Below are 14,320 nucleotides of genomic sequence, written 5' to 3'. Positions count from 1 at the left end.
TAACATAAACATTATTTTTTAAATAGAGGTTTATTCCAAGGTTAGTAGAAAATATATACTACATGCATTGACATTGATTCATCTAAGACTAAATACATATTAAGTACCTATTTATTTTCTAAGCACCTTGGGTTTATTCGGTTTATTTAAAATTTTGTATATCGCGCTACGGTATCCGTATCGGCAAATGGGTTTAGGCATAAATAAACCACCCAGGTTTGTACTTAGGTACCATATAATTATTACGTCCAACTTCAGTGAAATAGTGGCATTACCAACACCCCATGCCGCTAGGAGGCGCTAGTGTAGCATGCTGTCGTCAGAATGTAAGGAAAATGTCAGAAGCAGTCAGAAGTTGGAGGTATTATTAATATTATAGGGTATTTGGTGTCGGTAATGCAGGAATCAGTTAGAGATGGTCGTTATCTTCTGTGCTGTCACTGCGGTTCACTTTACCAAAGACCAATGTGAACCGGTTCTAAATCTAATTACTTCTGGTACCCGATGGCGGGAAGGTCGATCGGTACAGTAACAAATATATTATATGTTTTAACGAACCTTGGGTACTCTTTTAATTCTTCTAAGGTACAGTCTGATATTTTTTTAATAGTGGACAAAAATGTATGGCACTGTGATCATCTGCAAACGGTGATCAGAAATTAATTGTACTTTCAGAACTACATACTACTCTAAAACAATTTTGTGTTAATTTCTTTACTATTAACGCTTAGCAAGGAAGGTAATTTCATGGAAACGTAATTTTTCTATCATCAAAATAGTCATTTATTAGATATTAAATCAAAATAAAACAAAATCTAATCCATAAAAAAAATTGTTTATTTTAATAAAAACATTAAAAATAGAGTTTTGTTAAATAAACTGTCAAATACGAATTAGAATAATATGAAGAGCAAATTAAGTATCTTGGTGTTGCTGTTTCAGGTAAAATTTATATCTATAAGTATCTAATATCTCATAAGCCGAACTTGAAGCAACTAAAATACCGACTCATGGGGGCGGTGTAATAGTATTTTTTAGTAATGGTATCACCAGGCTTACCTCGTCAGGGCTCTTACGAGAATGGTTTATTTATGGTCTTACCAGCAAAATAAATAGTAACTGATTTATTTATGGTAACTGATACACCGAATACCGACCCGCAGGCACAGACTAAAATCCTCGCATTTTTATAATTAAACAAATGGTACCGGTGTCAAAAATAAACGGTTCCTCAGATAAAATAATACGGGTGATCCAGTGACAATAAAGTCACCGGGACAAAGTAACCGCAAAACGAATATCGGACATCTCTACTCGGACGCTTGCAAATTGGTGATTGGTTTATTTATGGTCAAACGAAAACACAATCAATGGCCCCGGCTGTCAAACTTCAAAACTTTTGTAAAATAATATCAGTTTCAAAACGAAATATATTCAGGATTAAGGGTTCTAAATTATATGATATATTATCATAGAAAAGACAAATATTACTTGAAGTGCTTCCATCCTGAGTGTTAACCATGGACAGTGAGTTTCGTTTCATTTCATTATTTTGTTTTCTCCATTTAACCCAAGTTTTCAATTTGTCACCGTTTTTTTTCATATCTTAACCATCCTATAAAGTATGTTGGACCTTACTTGGGTATTCGGTGTATTCACATTCAGTTCGAACCTATTTCTAACGAAGGTACTTATTTTGCGAGTCAACATTCGTTACTGATATAAATCTTTTTTGAAAGAAAGTTAAAGATACCTGGGTTACGAATAACCTGAAAATATTTGAAAAACACCCACCATTTTTAAAGCGGGAAATGTTGTTTGTGTTATGAGGAAGGACTTAGCTAGCAGGAATCGAATGCACAATGCCTTACAGACGCATTACAAAGTTACCTCAACCACTAACGAATTATAATACTTGGCTAATTTTTATAACGCCATTTTTGTGAAGTAACACAAAGAGCATGTGCAATACTATAGGAATTCAATGGCACATATTTATGAATATAATTTGGAAATAATCTTTTGTTGTTTTTCAGTTGACGAGCAAGTTTTGCAAATGACCGCTCCGCAAGAGACTGAGCCAGTTAGTAATGTTGAGGCTCCAGAAATAGAACCTTTACCGCAAGAATCTGTAGAACCCGCAGAAACGGTAGATCCTTCTGAATCTCTAGATCCCGCTGAAACTGTAGATCCCTCTGAATCTCTGGATCCCGCAGAACCGGTAGAATCTGCAGATCCCGCAGAACCTGTTGAACCTCAGGAGACGGAAGGGACTGGTGAAGTCCAGGAGCCTCCAGCAGAAGTGTTTGAAGGAAACAGCATTCAGGAAACGGAAGGAATACCGCCAGCTCCAACTCCCGCCGCCAGCAAACCGGAAGAATTCTCCGTTGAGAAGGTCCTCGATCGCAGAATCAGAAATAGTCGTGTTGAATATTTGCTCAAGTGGAAAGGATACTCTGAGTGAGTTTTTAACCTTACCCTTACTGTGCTAAAAAAATACATGCGTTCCTTAGCTGTATAGTCAATACACATCTCAAAATAAGCGATTTAATATCGGAAAAATATGAATTTTCATAGCTAATCGATTATGTTTATTATATTTTCAATCAAAAGTGATAATAATTGTAATTTAATTGCCGAAATCATGAAAAAACCATCGGCAGATGCTAAAGAAAGGTGCTAGGGGTCCACATCTAACGACGGTTCGCGGCCAACTGGCTAGCGGCTGGCGGCTGGCACAAACACAGCTGTGCAGTCGTAGGTATCGATGGTCTAAATCAAAAACTACAACTGCAGAAGTGTGGATGTCTCATGTTCCCGCATAGCGAATTAAAGCGGGACATCAATAGCGTGTCATTTCCTCGCGTATTAGTATCACACGGTTGATTGTATTGGTGTATTTGTTCCCGATTTTTAACAAAAAACTCTGATTTTTAATTGAATTTGAAAACTATGTAATATATTATTTTTTAATTCAGTGCATAAATGTATAACGGAGAAATACCTAAAATCTGAACCCAGAATTTATTATATTTATAGAGTTATTAAAGTTATTAGAAGCAATGTGTAGTAAATACACACCACAGATAAGGAAAGGTTAAGGACTTATATAATATATTATACAATATACGCATTCTGATAATTCTTGAACATTGCTATGAGTTATAACTAGACATTGGATATTATGCACTATCACTAACAATGCCAAAATATGCACTATCAATGCTAAAATATATCCCTATTTGCCAGCGTAAACGGGTTTGTCAAAAGTATTCCCATTTTTGATAACAAAATATTCCAGTTCCTAAAAATACGGTTTTAATAAAAGACAAGAATATCGACCATTTGACCAGCTCATATTTTGATGGATTTTATGGCTAAAATAAGCATTGATGATGATAAAATGATCTAATAATATAATGCTAATGCTTTGGCATGCCATAGTCCCGCTTACTCCAGCCGGTTGGGAGCAATTGGGACTCTTGAGCAGTATTACATTAAAAAATATACATCAATGTATATTCTGAGGTACATAGGTATGCACCTTAGAATAACATGCAAATGCAGTTCCTACTTTAGTTTTTTGTGCCACCGCTACATTTTCTCACACCAGATTAATATTGCTCAACCTTATACCGAACTCCTAACCTCAATCTTGCTGCTACCATACATTTTCTGCAAGATTACATAAAAAACGCATCAGGCGAAAAACTACTAAATAAGGCAAATAACTACTAGTAAAAAAGTCTGCTGGTAAATTGGCCTGGACAAAAGGTGTAATGATTAAATACCGTTTTTTTTCTAATTTGTGATTTTCTGTATTATCTTCCAGTGAAGACAATACTTGGGAGCCAGAAGATAACCTGGACTGTCCAGAATTAATTTCAGCCTATGAAGAGGCAAGAACCAAACGAGAAGCCCTGGAAAAGAAAGAGCGAAGAAAAAGGGCTCATATTCCATTGACTGATGCCGCTCCTGAGAAATTCAAGAAGAACAAATCCATCGAGGTAAGCCAAGAATAATTCACTAACCTCCCCTGAACCATGTGGAACACCAATACCTCCGTACTGCTTTGTTTCGTATTCTTACTCTGAAGTATTTTGTATTTAAAGGAAGATGTAAAGCCTCGAGGGTTTGATCGAGCATTGGAGCCAGAGAAAATTGTTGGAGCAAGCGATATTACCGGAGAGCTGATGTTCTTGATCAAATGGTGAGTTCTTTATAACCCTTACACTTAAAAATTTCTTAACCCTCGAATTACTGTTTTTTTTTTCTTTTTGGTAACCGGATAACTCAAGACGGTGGCAATTACACACACTTTTGAAAAGTGAAAAAATGGTTACATAGGTTACGTTAGGATAAGTTTATAGACTAGTTATTTTTTTTCATCACTAGGTGTTTTGATTTGTCACTGTCCTTAGTTGTCATGGAACTGTTTTTTTTGCAGATTATGTTGTTTGACTTTATGCCCTTGAAAGAACCAAACAGTATGTTATATTTTCATTTGTAACACTTTTCAACAGTTCCATGGCAACTCAGGACAGTGGCAATTCAACACAATTTTGAAAAGTGACATAAAAGGTTTATAAACCTGACTTATCGTAACCTACTTAACCTAGTTTTTATGACTTTTAAAGAGTCTGTTAAATTGCCACTATCCTGACTATTCAAGTTATCCTTTTCATTGCAGTATCCCATCATACAGCATGTTTTGACACAATGTATGTTTCTTAAAACTTCATGGATCACACATCATATTATAGACTTACAGGTATAACCGCTGATGTATTAGGTTAATAAATTATGTATTCACCATTTCCAGGTTTGACTGCGACGAACTTGACCTAGTCTCTTCCAAGATAGTGAACCAGCGTGTGCCCGAGTTTGTCATCGCCTACTACGAGGAGAAGCTGGGCTGGGGCCGCGTCAGGCCGGGGGCCCGGGTGCCCCGTGACCTGCCTGAGCTGCCGGAGGTGCCTGAGCCCGCGCCCGTTGCCAACCCTGTGATTAGGAATATCAAAAAGGACATTGGCGCAGCGGACGTTGAAGTTAGTATTTACAATTTAAAAGGTTTTAATAACTGTATGAATGGTTGAAATTGTACTGAACCCATGATTTTGAATTGACTTTTAGTCTTATTATCGATATCACGTCGCAGGAACCTAACCTCCAAAAGTTATGAGAGTTTTTTTTTTAAGTTAACTCCATTCATAATTTCCTGCAGGACCTATGCCATCTTTGGGGATGCTGTCTTGTGGGTCTTTTTAAGGAAAGGAAGGAGGGGAAATTATGGAAATGAAAATGTATAAGGCATAGGTACGAATCTAAGACTCAGTGTGTCCAGGATGAATCCATCCACTGCGGTGCAAGGGGATGGGTCAGAGAGCCTGGCTGAAGAGGTCAAAGGGTTTTCCTGAACCAGCCGTCCCAATCTGACCTGCCACGCAGTTGGGGTGGTTGGACGCATCCGTCGCCAAGTCCTGGACTGACCTTACCTCATAAACCTAGGCTAAGTCACCAAACGTTGCGAATCACTTGGTGACCTATGGCAGAAGTGTGGGTTATCCAGTAACTGGTTCTCGGAACGGCGGTACCCATGTCCGCCTCCCAAATCGATGTAGTTTGAGAGCTTAAGGCGAAATAGGTAGACTTGACCTGAAATTTGGCATTTTTGAGGCCACTTTTAGACGTATGGACACTTTTCTTGAAAAAAACACAAATTGATTTCGAAAGATCGTTATTTTATCTTGTAAAGTAAGATGTAAAATTTTGAAAAATAATATTATTTTCATATCATAATAAAGTGTTACCGTTGGACGATGCGCAGATTTGTTGCATTTTCAAAGGTGAAGTTGTATTATACAACAAATATTTCAAATCATATAATAATACAGTATAAACAATCAATAAATTATCTATCATATGTATGTATAAGAATTTTGTTTTTATTTCAAATAAAATTACTAATAAATAAATCCGAGCACGCGTTTTGTGACGAAAATCCCTCAATTGGACTATTTATTTATGGTCTTACAAATTGGTATAGTTCAGATTTTTTTAGAAAAATAATTTACCAAGACATTATTGAAACATTAGAAATAATTTATGACCAAAAAATATATTCTTAAAGTATATAATAGTAATTAATTTCGATTCGCGTTTGTTGTTTGTGATTACCCCGGCGCAAGCCGAAATTTTATCATTCCCCGCTGCGACAGTGCGGCGAGCAGACGTCTATTCCACGCCAGTCTACTTGATAACATTTTAAAGAAATTCCTCGCTTAAAAATGAGGAGGAAAATACCCTCGAAAAAAAGTTTTATTAGATAGCACAAATTACGAAATCAAAAACGTACGTGGGAGATATATTTTCAGAAAAAATAAAGGTTAGTGATATTTAATTATCCGTGTACATTGTACGTACTTAAATGGTACAGAGTCGTTCGAAAGAATCAGTCAGAATAAGCACATATTTTTTATAACATTTGGCGATAATTTTGTGTTGTTTAATTTCCAAGGAAAAGAATCAACTATGGACAGGAGTTTATGTCTGCCATCGTTTTTTCATGTATAAATGTTAAAACTTATGCCAAAGTACGTGAAACTGTTTGTGATTGGTAGTCAAAAAGTCACACGAACCAAATGAATTTCGATTCGTGATGTGCGATTCAAATAATTTTTTTGTTCATAATTTCTCTTTTATTGTCCAATTCACTATTACATTGGTATAATTCAACATATTTAATATTTTTTGTGTTACTTTTTGTCAGTTTCATAATGTCATATTGTGAATTGACCTTCTTGTTTTAGGAAAAAAAAACAAGGTTATTTTTGACATACTAACCTATAATTTTTCAATCGAAATTTACTCGTGAATTTAATTACATTTCGAAAATTAGACGAGTCAGGTCGCTCCGTTAATCATGAAAACAAATACATGAAAGCGATACAATTTTATGCAATCACATAACTACATATGCAGGTAGGTACCGTAGAATATAGTTGGAAATAAAACCTAGTTTTAATATATATATTACTTCAGTTGTAAGGAATTAACCCTCTTTTCAATGTCATACATATCAAATCAAGTAATACTTTAAAGATAAGTATTAGAAATAAAACTTACCGGTAATACCTTTCGGACAAACGAATAAATAAGTAAAACAAAAGATTTTTACTCACCTTTGGAAAACTCGTGTAAAATATTAAAAAAAAAAACAAATTAAACAAATATTTGAAATTTTTTTTAAATGTATATACATATACCTGCATATTTTATATCTACCATGTCAACAAACTGCATTTGTATTTATTTATGTTTACGCACTCCGACGTATAATTTACAAATATGTAACTACTTATTAGGAAGAAAGCTACAACCAAGAATTTAACAACAATAATTGTTATTTCATCGGAACCATGCTGTAGTTTTCACAGCCGCGCGAGTGGACGGCTTGCAGCGGAATGAATTCGGTATTTCTGTCTCGGTCTAAAAAAACGTCCGATCGCGAGACCATCTTTTAACGAAATTTGAATTCTCGTCCGCTGGTTAAATCACCTTAAAGTTAAGCACCGTTATCTGCAAAAAAATCATACCAATAATTTGTGGGTTTAAAATCAAACAAATTTATCAACATACCAATTATTATTATTGGTATGTTTTATTTTAGATTATGTTGTTTGATATTTTTTTTATTTTAAGCCCTCGAAATGAGTTTATCTTTAAAACTTCAATACATAATTTTCTGTTTGAATCCTTTTTTTTCATGTTTCGTACTTACTGTGTTAACATCTTTTGCAGGATAGCATTGAAGCCGAAGTAGCACAACTTGTCGGTCACATAGAAGAACCTGAGAAAGCGCCGGAACCTGATTTCACGCCAATTATTGCAAAAACAGAGTCCGTCGGAAATACCAGTTTGCCAATTGAAACCTCAATGGATACATCAATTGATACAACTGTGAATACATCAATAGACACAACTATGAATGCTACAATGGATGCTACAGCTACTGATATATCCATGATGGATCAATCCATTGCCGAAAGTATTTAAAAACCATATAAATGTAATGTGCCTAAGTAATCCCAGAAATAATCGCATGTGAGATTTTCGTTTAGTATCTTCTGTCTCCGCTTTCATACAAGATGTGACAGAAGGAAGAGGACCATCATCGATGACGTGCGTACGATAGACTGTTTGGGAAATGAACAACTGTAAGACCAGGTTCACACTTGTCAGCCAGGGCTTAATAAATTTCATAGCAGTTAATTTCAATTGTTCAAGTTCAATAAACTTTTATTTTCAAAAGTTGCAATTACTTATCATATACAGACAAGAGATAAAGTAGGTTAATTATTAATTTACTAAAATTATTTTATGAAATAATTCTTTATTCAAAATGCGTATTTATTTTGTTTAAAATTTTGACATTTGCTTAAATTAATTAATATAATGAAATTACGTTACTGAGACAGTGCCGGTGGTATCGTCGAACTAGGTCCAGTGGACATACTTTAGCGACCCGTTCATATACACAGTATTCTTTGAATGGTTATCCCTTTCATAAGCGGTGATACATTTTTAGTTCGATTAATATGAATATATATTATTAATAGAAATTATATTTTTACTCCCTTCTAGTACACCACTACACAAGCAGGGGTCTCTTTAAAATGATTTACCTGTACCTAAATAATAAATGTATTTGTTGAATCTGCCATTATTTGGATACAAAAACTAAAATAAAAAAGTATACAAATTTTTGTTATTTGTTTTTGGGGTGTTATGCCGTGTTGCGCTAACTCCTTCTTTAGCCAACGTTTCGGACAGCATTGCAGTGTCCATCATCAGGGCAGATTCGTTATTTGACATAACACCCCAAAAACAAATAACAAAAATACTTTTGGCCGTGAAAATCCTAAATCATATTTAAGTACATATACAAATTGTTTTATGTTTTTTATATGTTCGTTTTTGAATTTATCTATGTATTTTTGTCCCATAAAACTATATTTAAAAGAAATAATAATTAAACTCGACCGATTTTTGGCATACCATGGCAAGTTTGCAAAAACGTTTTGAGCAATCGTTTGTTATCTATTGTGCCAAATTTATAGAACCTAAAAATCATACGTACAATGTACAACCTCTCTCGGGGACTACTATACATACCATAGAATAAATAAGAACACAAGAAACGCGATGTGGGCGCGTGTTTCGTGATCCAAAAGTCTGCACAATCAATCCTAATTTCAAAATCAAAAATTCCTGTCGACATCATTAATCCTTCAAACCACGGAAGGACACCACAAACATAATTTTCCATTAGACCCTCTGAAGGACAGCTCTGACTGGGCTCTGAATTCTTTAAAAATTGTGGACTTTTTAAGTCAACATTTAAATATATATGTATTTAAAAATATCAATGTTCATTTGAACAGCTGAAAAATAATTTTGTCTCTAAAATGGTATTTGTTTTTACGACAACTTTAAAACTTCAAGAAATATTTAGCACTTTAAAAATACCTCTGAAGCATTCCGTATTTCCACAGTAATTTCACTATCTGAAATCGTGGTGAAAATATTTAAAAGCCTGGACGGTTAAGAAGTTTTCACTATTTCGATCCAACGAAATGGCAATATATGTATGATGTCAGGCAATGTAATAGAGATAAAGCACATGCTAAATGCGTTAGCACCACAAGGTTAATTTTATTTACAAGTATGCGTTGTGTTTCACTTGTAGAATGGCTTAATTAAATAAAACTTCAATTATATTGAAAAATTAGGATAAAAATAAAAATAGATTTGTAGAAAACATAATATTTACATACGTGTTTTATTTATTTTATATTTAACGAAATAGTTTGTAATCAATTACTTAATATATGTACATACAACATTATCTGTTCTACGTGATCTTTTGAGCTTTTTTTAATGGGCCTGTATTTATGAATTCTCGGTCTCTTTAAATCTGAAAAAAAAAGAATTAATAAATATATATTTAAATTATCAGTATGCTTGCTGATTTGCACAAGGGCTTAAAAATGTGGTTATTTAGATTTACACTGATTGAAAAGGATTCGGTCTGCAGAGCACTCAGGTCATAGGCCCATTGTATCTCCCATGTTATTAGGGCGGGATATGGAGCAGTCTACTCCGGGCGTCAAATTGCAAAGGCGCTGATAATAACACATCGTCCTTCAGATTACTTTTCATGAAAACGGCGCTACACAATACAAATCATCCAAATATAATTAATTTCAGTGATCACTCACTTCCTGCTACAGGCGACATATTCCCGGTAAGACAAGAAATCCTAGTTGCGATCGTTATCTTTATATTTTTCTGTGTCTTGTACTGTTTCATGTTTCGTTTTGATTTATTAGTATTACATATCTTCTTCAATGAGATATGTATTAATTTATTGTAGGTTCTGCAATGTGTTTACACTACTTGTATACCTCTATTTGTGTGGATTACGCTGCTATCTAGCGGTGAGGAACAATTTTTTTTTTTGAAAACTTCAAAATCCCAATACTTTTTTTGACTGTTTGAATTACAACAACCCTTTTTTGAAATTCAAAAGATTTGAATTGCGTGTCTGAAAATGTTAATAGATAAAAATAATACTCACTTGCACTTGGTGCATGTATAGAAGACTGTTTGTCCTTCATCTGCGGATCTCAGTTGTAAAGTCGCATAGGACATTCTTTCATTGCCGCATTTTGGACATCTTCTCTCCACCACGGGTCCCTCTTCCTCTTCTTCCGTTTCTCTCTTTACATTCTTCGATTTGGCCACTCTATCTTTATCTGTCGCATTGAAATGTATAGTGTATTTTACTTTCATATCTCCAAATACTGTAAAAGAAAGCTACGTTTTAATGACAACTTACTATTTGCATGACTAAATCTATCAGCAGATGCCTGTAACTCACGTGAATGCACGCAAGCACAGGGATAACGGTTGCCAACACTCGTGTGCATTTAAACATCCTATGTTAGGGACTGCCACATAAATAAACCATGACTGCCGTAACAATTTGGTCTTATAAAATCAAACAAAATCATGCACAATGTAATCAATAATAATATTTGTGTCACCTTCTGGACCATAGTTTTCTTTGCAATTATAGCAACTAATACCCCCCGTAGCTTTCAGTAAAGGTAATATTGAGCCACATTTGGGGCAAAATCCAGGAACAGCCTCAAATGTATTATGAAAATGTTCCATTTTTGTATTATGTTGTTCACTACGAACGTTACACAGAGCGTTTAAAAATAATGAATAAATTGGGCGACAATAAGTTGTCAGTAATTATACTACAACAACAATAGACACATTGGATACGTTCGTTATTCTATTATTCAGAAATTGACAGCTGAGCTGACAGTCAACACGCAAAGTTACCGCGTTTCTTTTTTATGGCTATTCAAGCTTTTCAAAACCATAGAGAAAGAAATAGAAGCGAATCGCAGTACCTAACGCTTTAAAAGATACTTTCGTGTTTTAAAATACCGGGATATCGCTCCTAAAGAAATTCGTATTATTTCAAATAAAAAATTTGCAGGTCTAATACCTATAAATATTGGTAGTAATGTCAGTGCAACCAGATACATTTGATTGAGTATTGACAAGTGTGAACCTTCTTTCATAAAAAGTGTCTTTCAATAAAAGTTGATTAACTACAATTGAAACGCACTCGGTATTCCGCTGCATTTTGAGTAATAATAACAAAAATACCACTTCGCACAAATCATTTCGAAAGTTCGTCCCGCTAATGTCCCGCTACTTCCCAGCCGACCGGAGGACACCTGCCCTTTTTGGTTATTAGGTAATGTTTTTTTGGTTTAGTTTTGTTATCATAAAAAAGAATGCATGCATGGTGATCAGTTATATCGGTTTTCCAAATAATTGACTTCACTTTGTTTAGATCTTTGCTATTTAAATTGGTCCAGATGGTCTAAACCAGGGGTGCTCAAACGGTCGATTGCGAGTGCTTTTTGAGTCGATCTCGAAAAAAATCCCATTTTTCATGTCTTCTTTTTTACTATTTATTTGTAGCTTTTAGAATTCAAAATATCGCAATCGACTAACTGACGAACATATGTCATCGTGCTTGCGATTAGCACTCGGTAATTACGTACCATCGTATGAAAAGTATGCTGAGGACATGCAGTGCCACGTTTCAACATCCAAAGTCATTATTTAGTTAAGTTTAGAAAATAGAACTCGTTTGTTTTTTTAAGAACCAATAAACTTGCAATTTTGAATAAATATAAGTTTTTTCATTGACTTTTTAGTGCAGACCTCCACCTACCTTGACTAAAAAAATGCATATTGCGAACTAATTTCTGTCGTTCCTCCAAATTCTATGTGGATTCGTGGCCATGCAATTATGCAACGTCCCTATATATACACTTATACCTGCGCCACGATACACCCTACCTACATAGACGACAATCCTGCATCACGCATACTTGCAGCCTCTCAGAGTCGATCGATATGAATCTAATAATATTGAGGTAGATCGCCAGCAGTTCAAGTTTGAGCACCCCTGGACTCTAAACAATCTAAGAATTAAGAACTGAACAGTCTGTGAAATGTAAGTCACACTCAATAGAGATTATTCATTTCTATTCCACGCAATTTGAACTGGGAGATTTGAAATATGGCGGCGAAAAGCAACCAACGAGAGCGCGTGTCATAAATAAACCACTGCGCGTGTATACATCTGTAGATAGATATCCACATCTGCATAAATAAGCCAACCACGTGATCTCTCGGCCGCCGCATGTTTCACCGGTGATGTGATGTCTTGGGAAATTTCCTTACATCTCGGGAGAAATAATTCCTTCATGGAATTGTTTCATATACAAGGTTATCAAATGGGTGGTCACAGTTTTCCGTACCGAAAATATAATGTTTATTGACACCATCCATTCAAAATGTCCAGTGGATTTTACTCATTTGTTCGAAAGAAAATATAACGTTTATTGGCCATCTTCATTTAATTTGTAGGCGACGAATAACCGCAAACATGAGATTGATAAGAATGTCAGTAAATGAAAGGGTTTTGGTAGCACAGCGGTTAGATTCAATGCTACCTGGATAAAGGAAAAGTTCTTAGTTGGGGTCTTGGTCGCAACCTGTACTATATACTTCAGGAAGCAACTTTATATAGCGCCGTTTTGTGAAAAACTCACCTCAAGGTTCATTTTGTAACACACACTTGTAAATACTCTCAGTACCACCCTGGTGAAAGATCACAATTGAGAATCGAAACTTCGCTGCAAATGGCTTTATATGAAACGATAAAAAAGTGAGAATTACAATAATGTATAATATATTTGTCTAATAAAATATGTGGTTTTTTCGTTAACGGTAAGTTTAGTTCAGTGTTTAGATGAAAAAACGTACCATTACAAAACATACGGTGCACCATTACAAAACGTATTGTGTACCATCACAAAACGTACGGTGCACCATTACGGAAAATCACACAATTTCTCAGACTTTCTGACAGCATCAAAAATTGTATTTAAATCAAAGAATTTCATGCAAATATTTCAAAATTTTCCTAGAATATTGAACTTGTGGTCAACATTTCAGAATTTCCCAAGATTTGTATGCTTTTTTACTTTTCCCTAAAAAAAGTTTTTTCCCCTAGGTCTAGGGGAATTTCCCCAGGCAACACTGGAATGACATCAACATTCAATAGTCATGAGTCATGATAGAGTGGTTTATTTATGGATTCATGATTCGTCACCGGTGTTGCCAACGAAGGCGATTTTTCGTCATTTAGGCTACTTAGAATGAGAATCGGCGACGTAAAAATCAGCTTTTCTCAGGCTACCTCAGATATTTTAAATTCAATGGAAAAATGTGAGGAATTTTTTGAAATGGAATTTCGTAGCCACCCCCCCTCCATGGATTTCAAAATTGTTGTGGGGAATCACATAATGTTTTTAGCTGTGCGGAATTTTTGTTGTTCTGTAACAACCCCCCCCCCATGGATTTGAAATATTTTTGGGGAGTACTCATTTTGAATCATTTTTGTGGGGAATTATGTTTTACAGAAATTCTCTAACAAACCCCCCCCCCATGGATTTTGAATAAATAATTGTAGCGTCGAGAAAAATCTACATTAAATAATTAATAATAAACCGCTCGACCTACTTAGTACCTACTCCCGAATTATGTACCTGCATCGCATCGTAAACAAAGTAACCTACGTACTTCAAGTACCTACCTGTCTATCGACGACAATAATACTGCAGTCTGTCTGGGATACTACGAGAACTCGCCAGAAGGT

At 35.0% G+C, this 14,320-nt stretch overlaps 2 protein-coding genes across 2 annotated transcripts; one reads left to right on the top strand and one right to left on the bottom strand.

Moving 5' to 3' along the window:
- The first annotated feature begins 1,336 nt into the window (after window positions 1-1,336).
- LOC149417961 (uncharacterized) lies at window positions 1,337-8,763 on the top strand. The gene is made up of 6 exons (XM_089639263.1): window positions 1,337-1,527; window positions 2,037-2,460; window positions 3,833-4,007; window positions 4,113-4,210; window positions 4,823-5,048; window positions 7,801-8,763. The coding sequence occupies exons 1-6, from the start codon at window positions 1,521-1,523 to the stop codon at window positions 8,053-8,055; spliced, it is 1,185 nt and encodes a 394-aa protein (XP_089495389.1). The 5' UTR covers window positions 1,337-1,520; the 3' UTR covers window positions 8,056-8,763.
- Window positions 8,764-9,836: 1,073 nt separating this feature from the next.
- On the bottom strand, window positions 9,837-11,413 carry Polr1H (RNA polymerase I subunit RpI12). The gene is made up of 3 exons (XM_089639262.1): window positions 11,109-11,413; window positions 10,640-10,865; window positions 9,837-9,976 (listed from the first exon to the last, which is right to left on the bottom strand). Exons 1-3 carry the CDS (start codon window positions 11,236-11,238, stop codon window positions 9,952-9,954), a joined length of 381 nt encoding a protein of 126 aa, XP_089495388.1. The 5' UTR covers window positions 11,239-11,413; the 3' UTR covers window positions 9,837-9,951.
- Between the last annotated feature and the right edge of the window lie 2,907 nt (window positions 11,414-14,320).

This window comes from Hesperophylax consimilis, chromosome 14 (assembly GCF_061612785.1).
Source record: "Hesperophylax consimilis isolate HC1 chromosome 14, BYU_Hcon_1.0, whole genome shotgun sequence".
In the NCBI taxonomy this organism is placed as follows: Eukaryota; Metazoa; Arthropoda; class Insecta; order Trichoptera; family Limnephilidae; genus Hesperophylax; species Hesperophylax consimilis.
The sequence above is the reverse complement of the archived record's forward strand: the minus strand, read 5'-3'. Positions and strand labels throughout refer to the sequence as shown.

Coding starts and splice junctions, on each gene's coding strand:
- Polr1H (XM_089639262.1), bottom strand. CDS start 11,238: ATGGAACATTTTCATAATACATTTGAGGCTGTTCCTGGATTTTGCCCC. Junction 10,866..11,108: donor AGAAAACTATGGTCCAGAAG/GTGACACAAATA, acceptor TTTCTTTTACAG/TATTTGGAGATATGAAAGTA. Junction 9,977..10,639: donor TATACATGCACCAAGTGCAA/GTGAGTATTATT, acceptor TTTTTTTTTCAG/ATTTAAAGAGACCGAGAATT.
- LOC149417961 (XM_089639263.1), top strand. Junction 2,461..3,832: donor AAGTGGAAAGGATACTCTGA/GTGAGTTTTTAA, acceptor ATTATCTTCCAG/TGAAGACAATACTTGGGAGC. Junction 4,008..4,112: donor AGAAGAACAAATCCATCGAG/GTAAGCCAAGAA, acceptor TTGTATTTAAAG/GAAGATGTAAAGCCTCGAGG.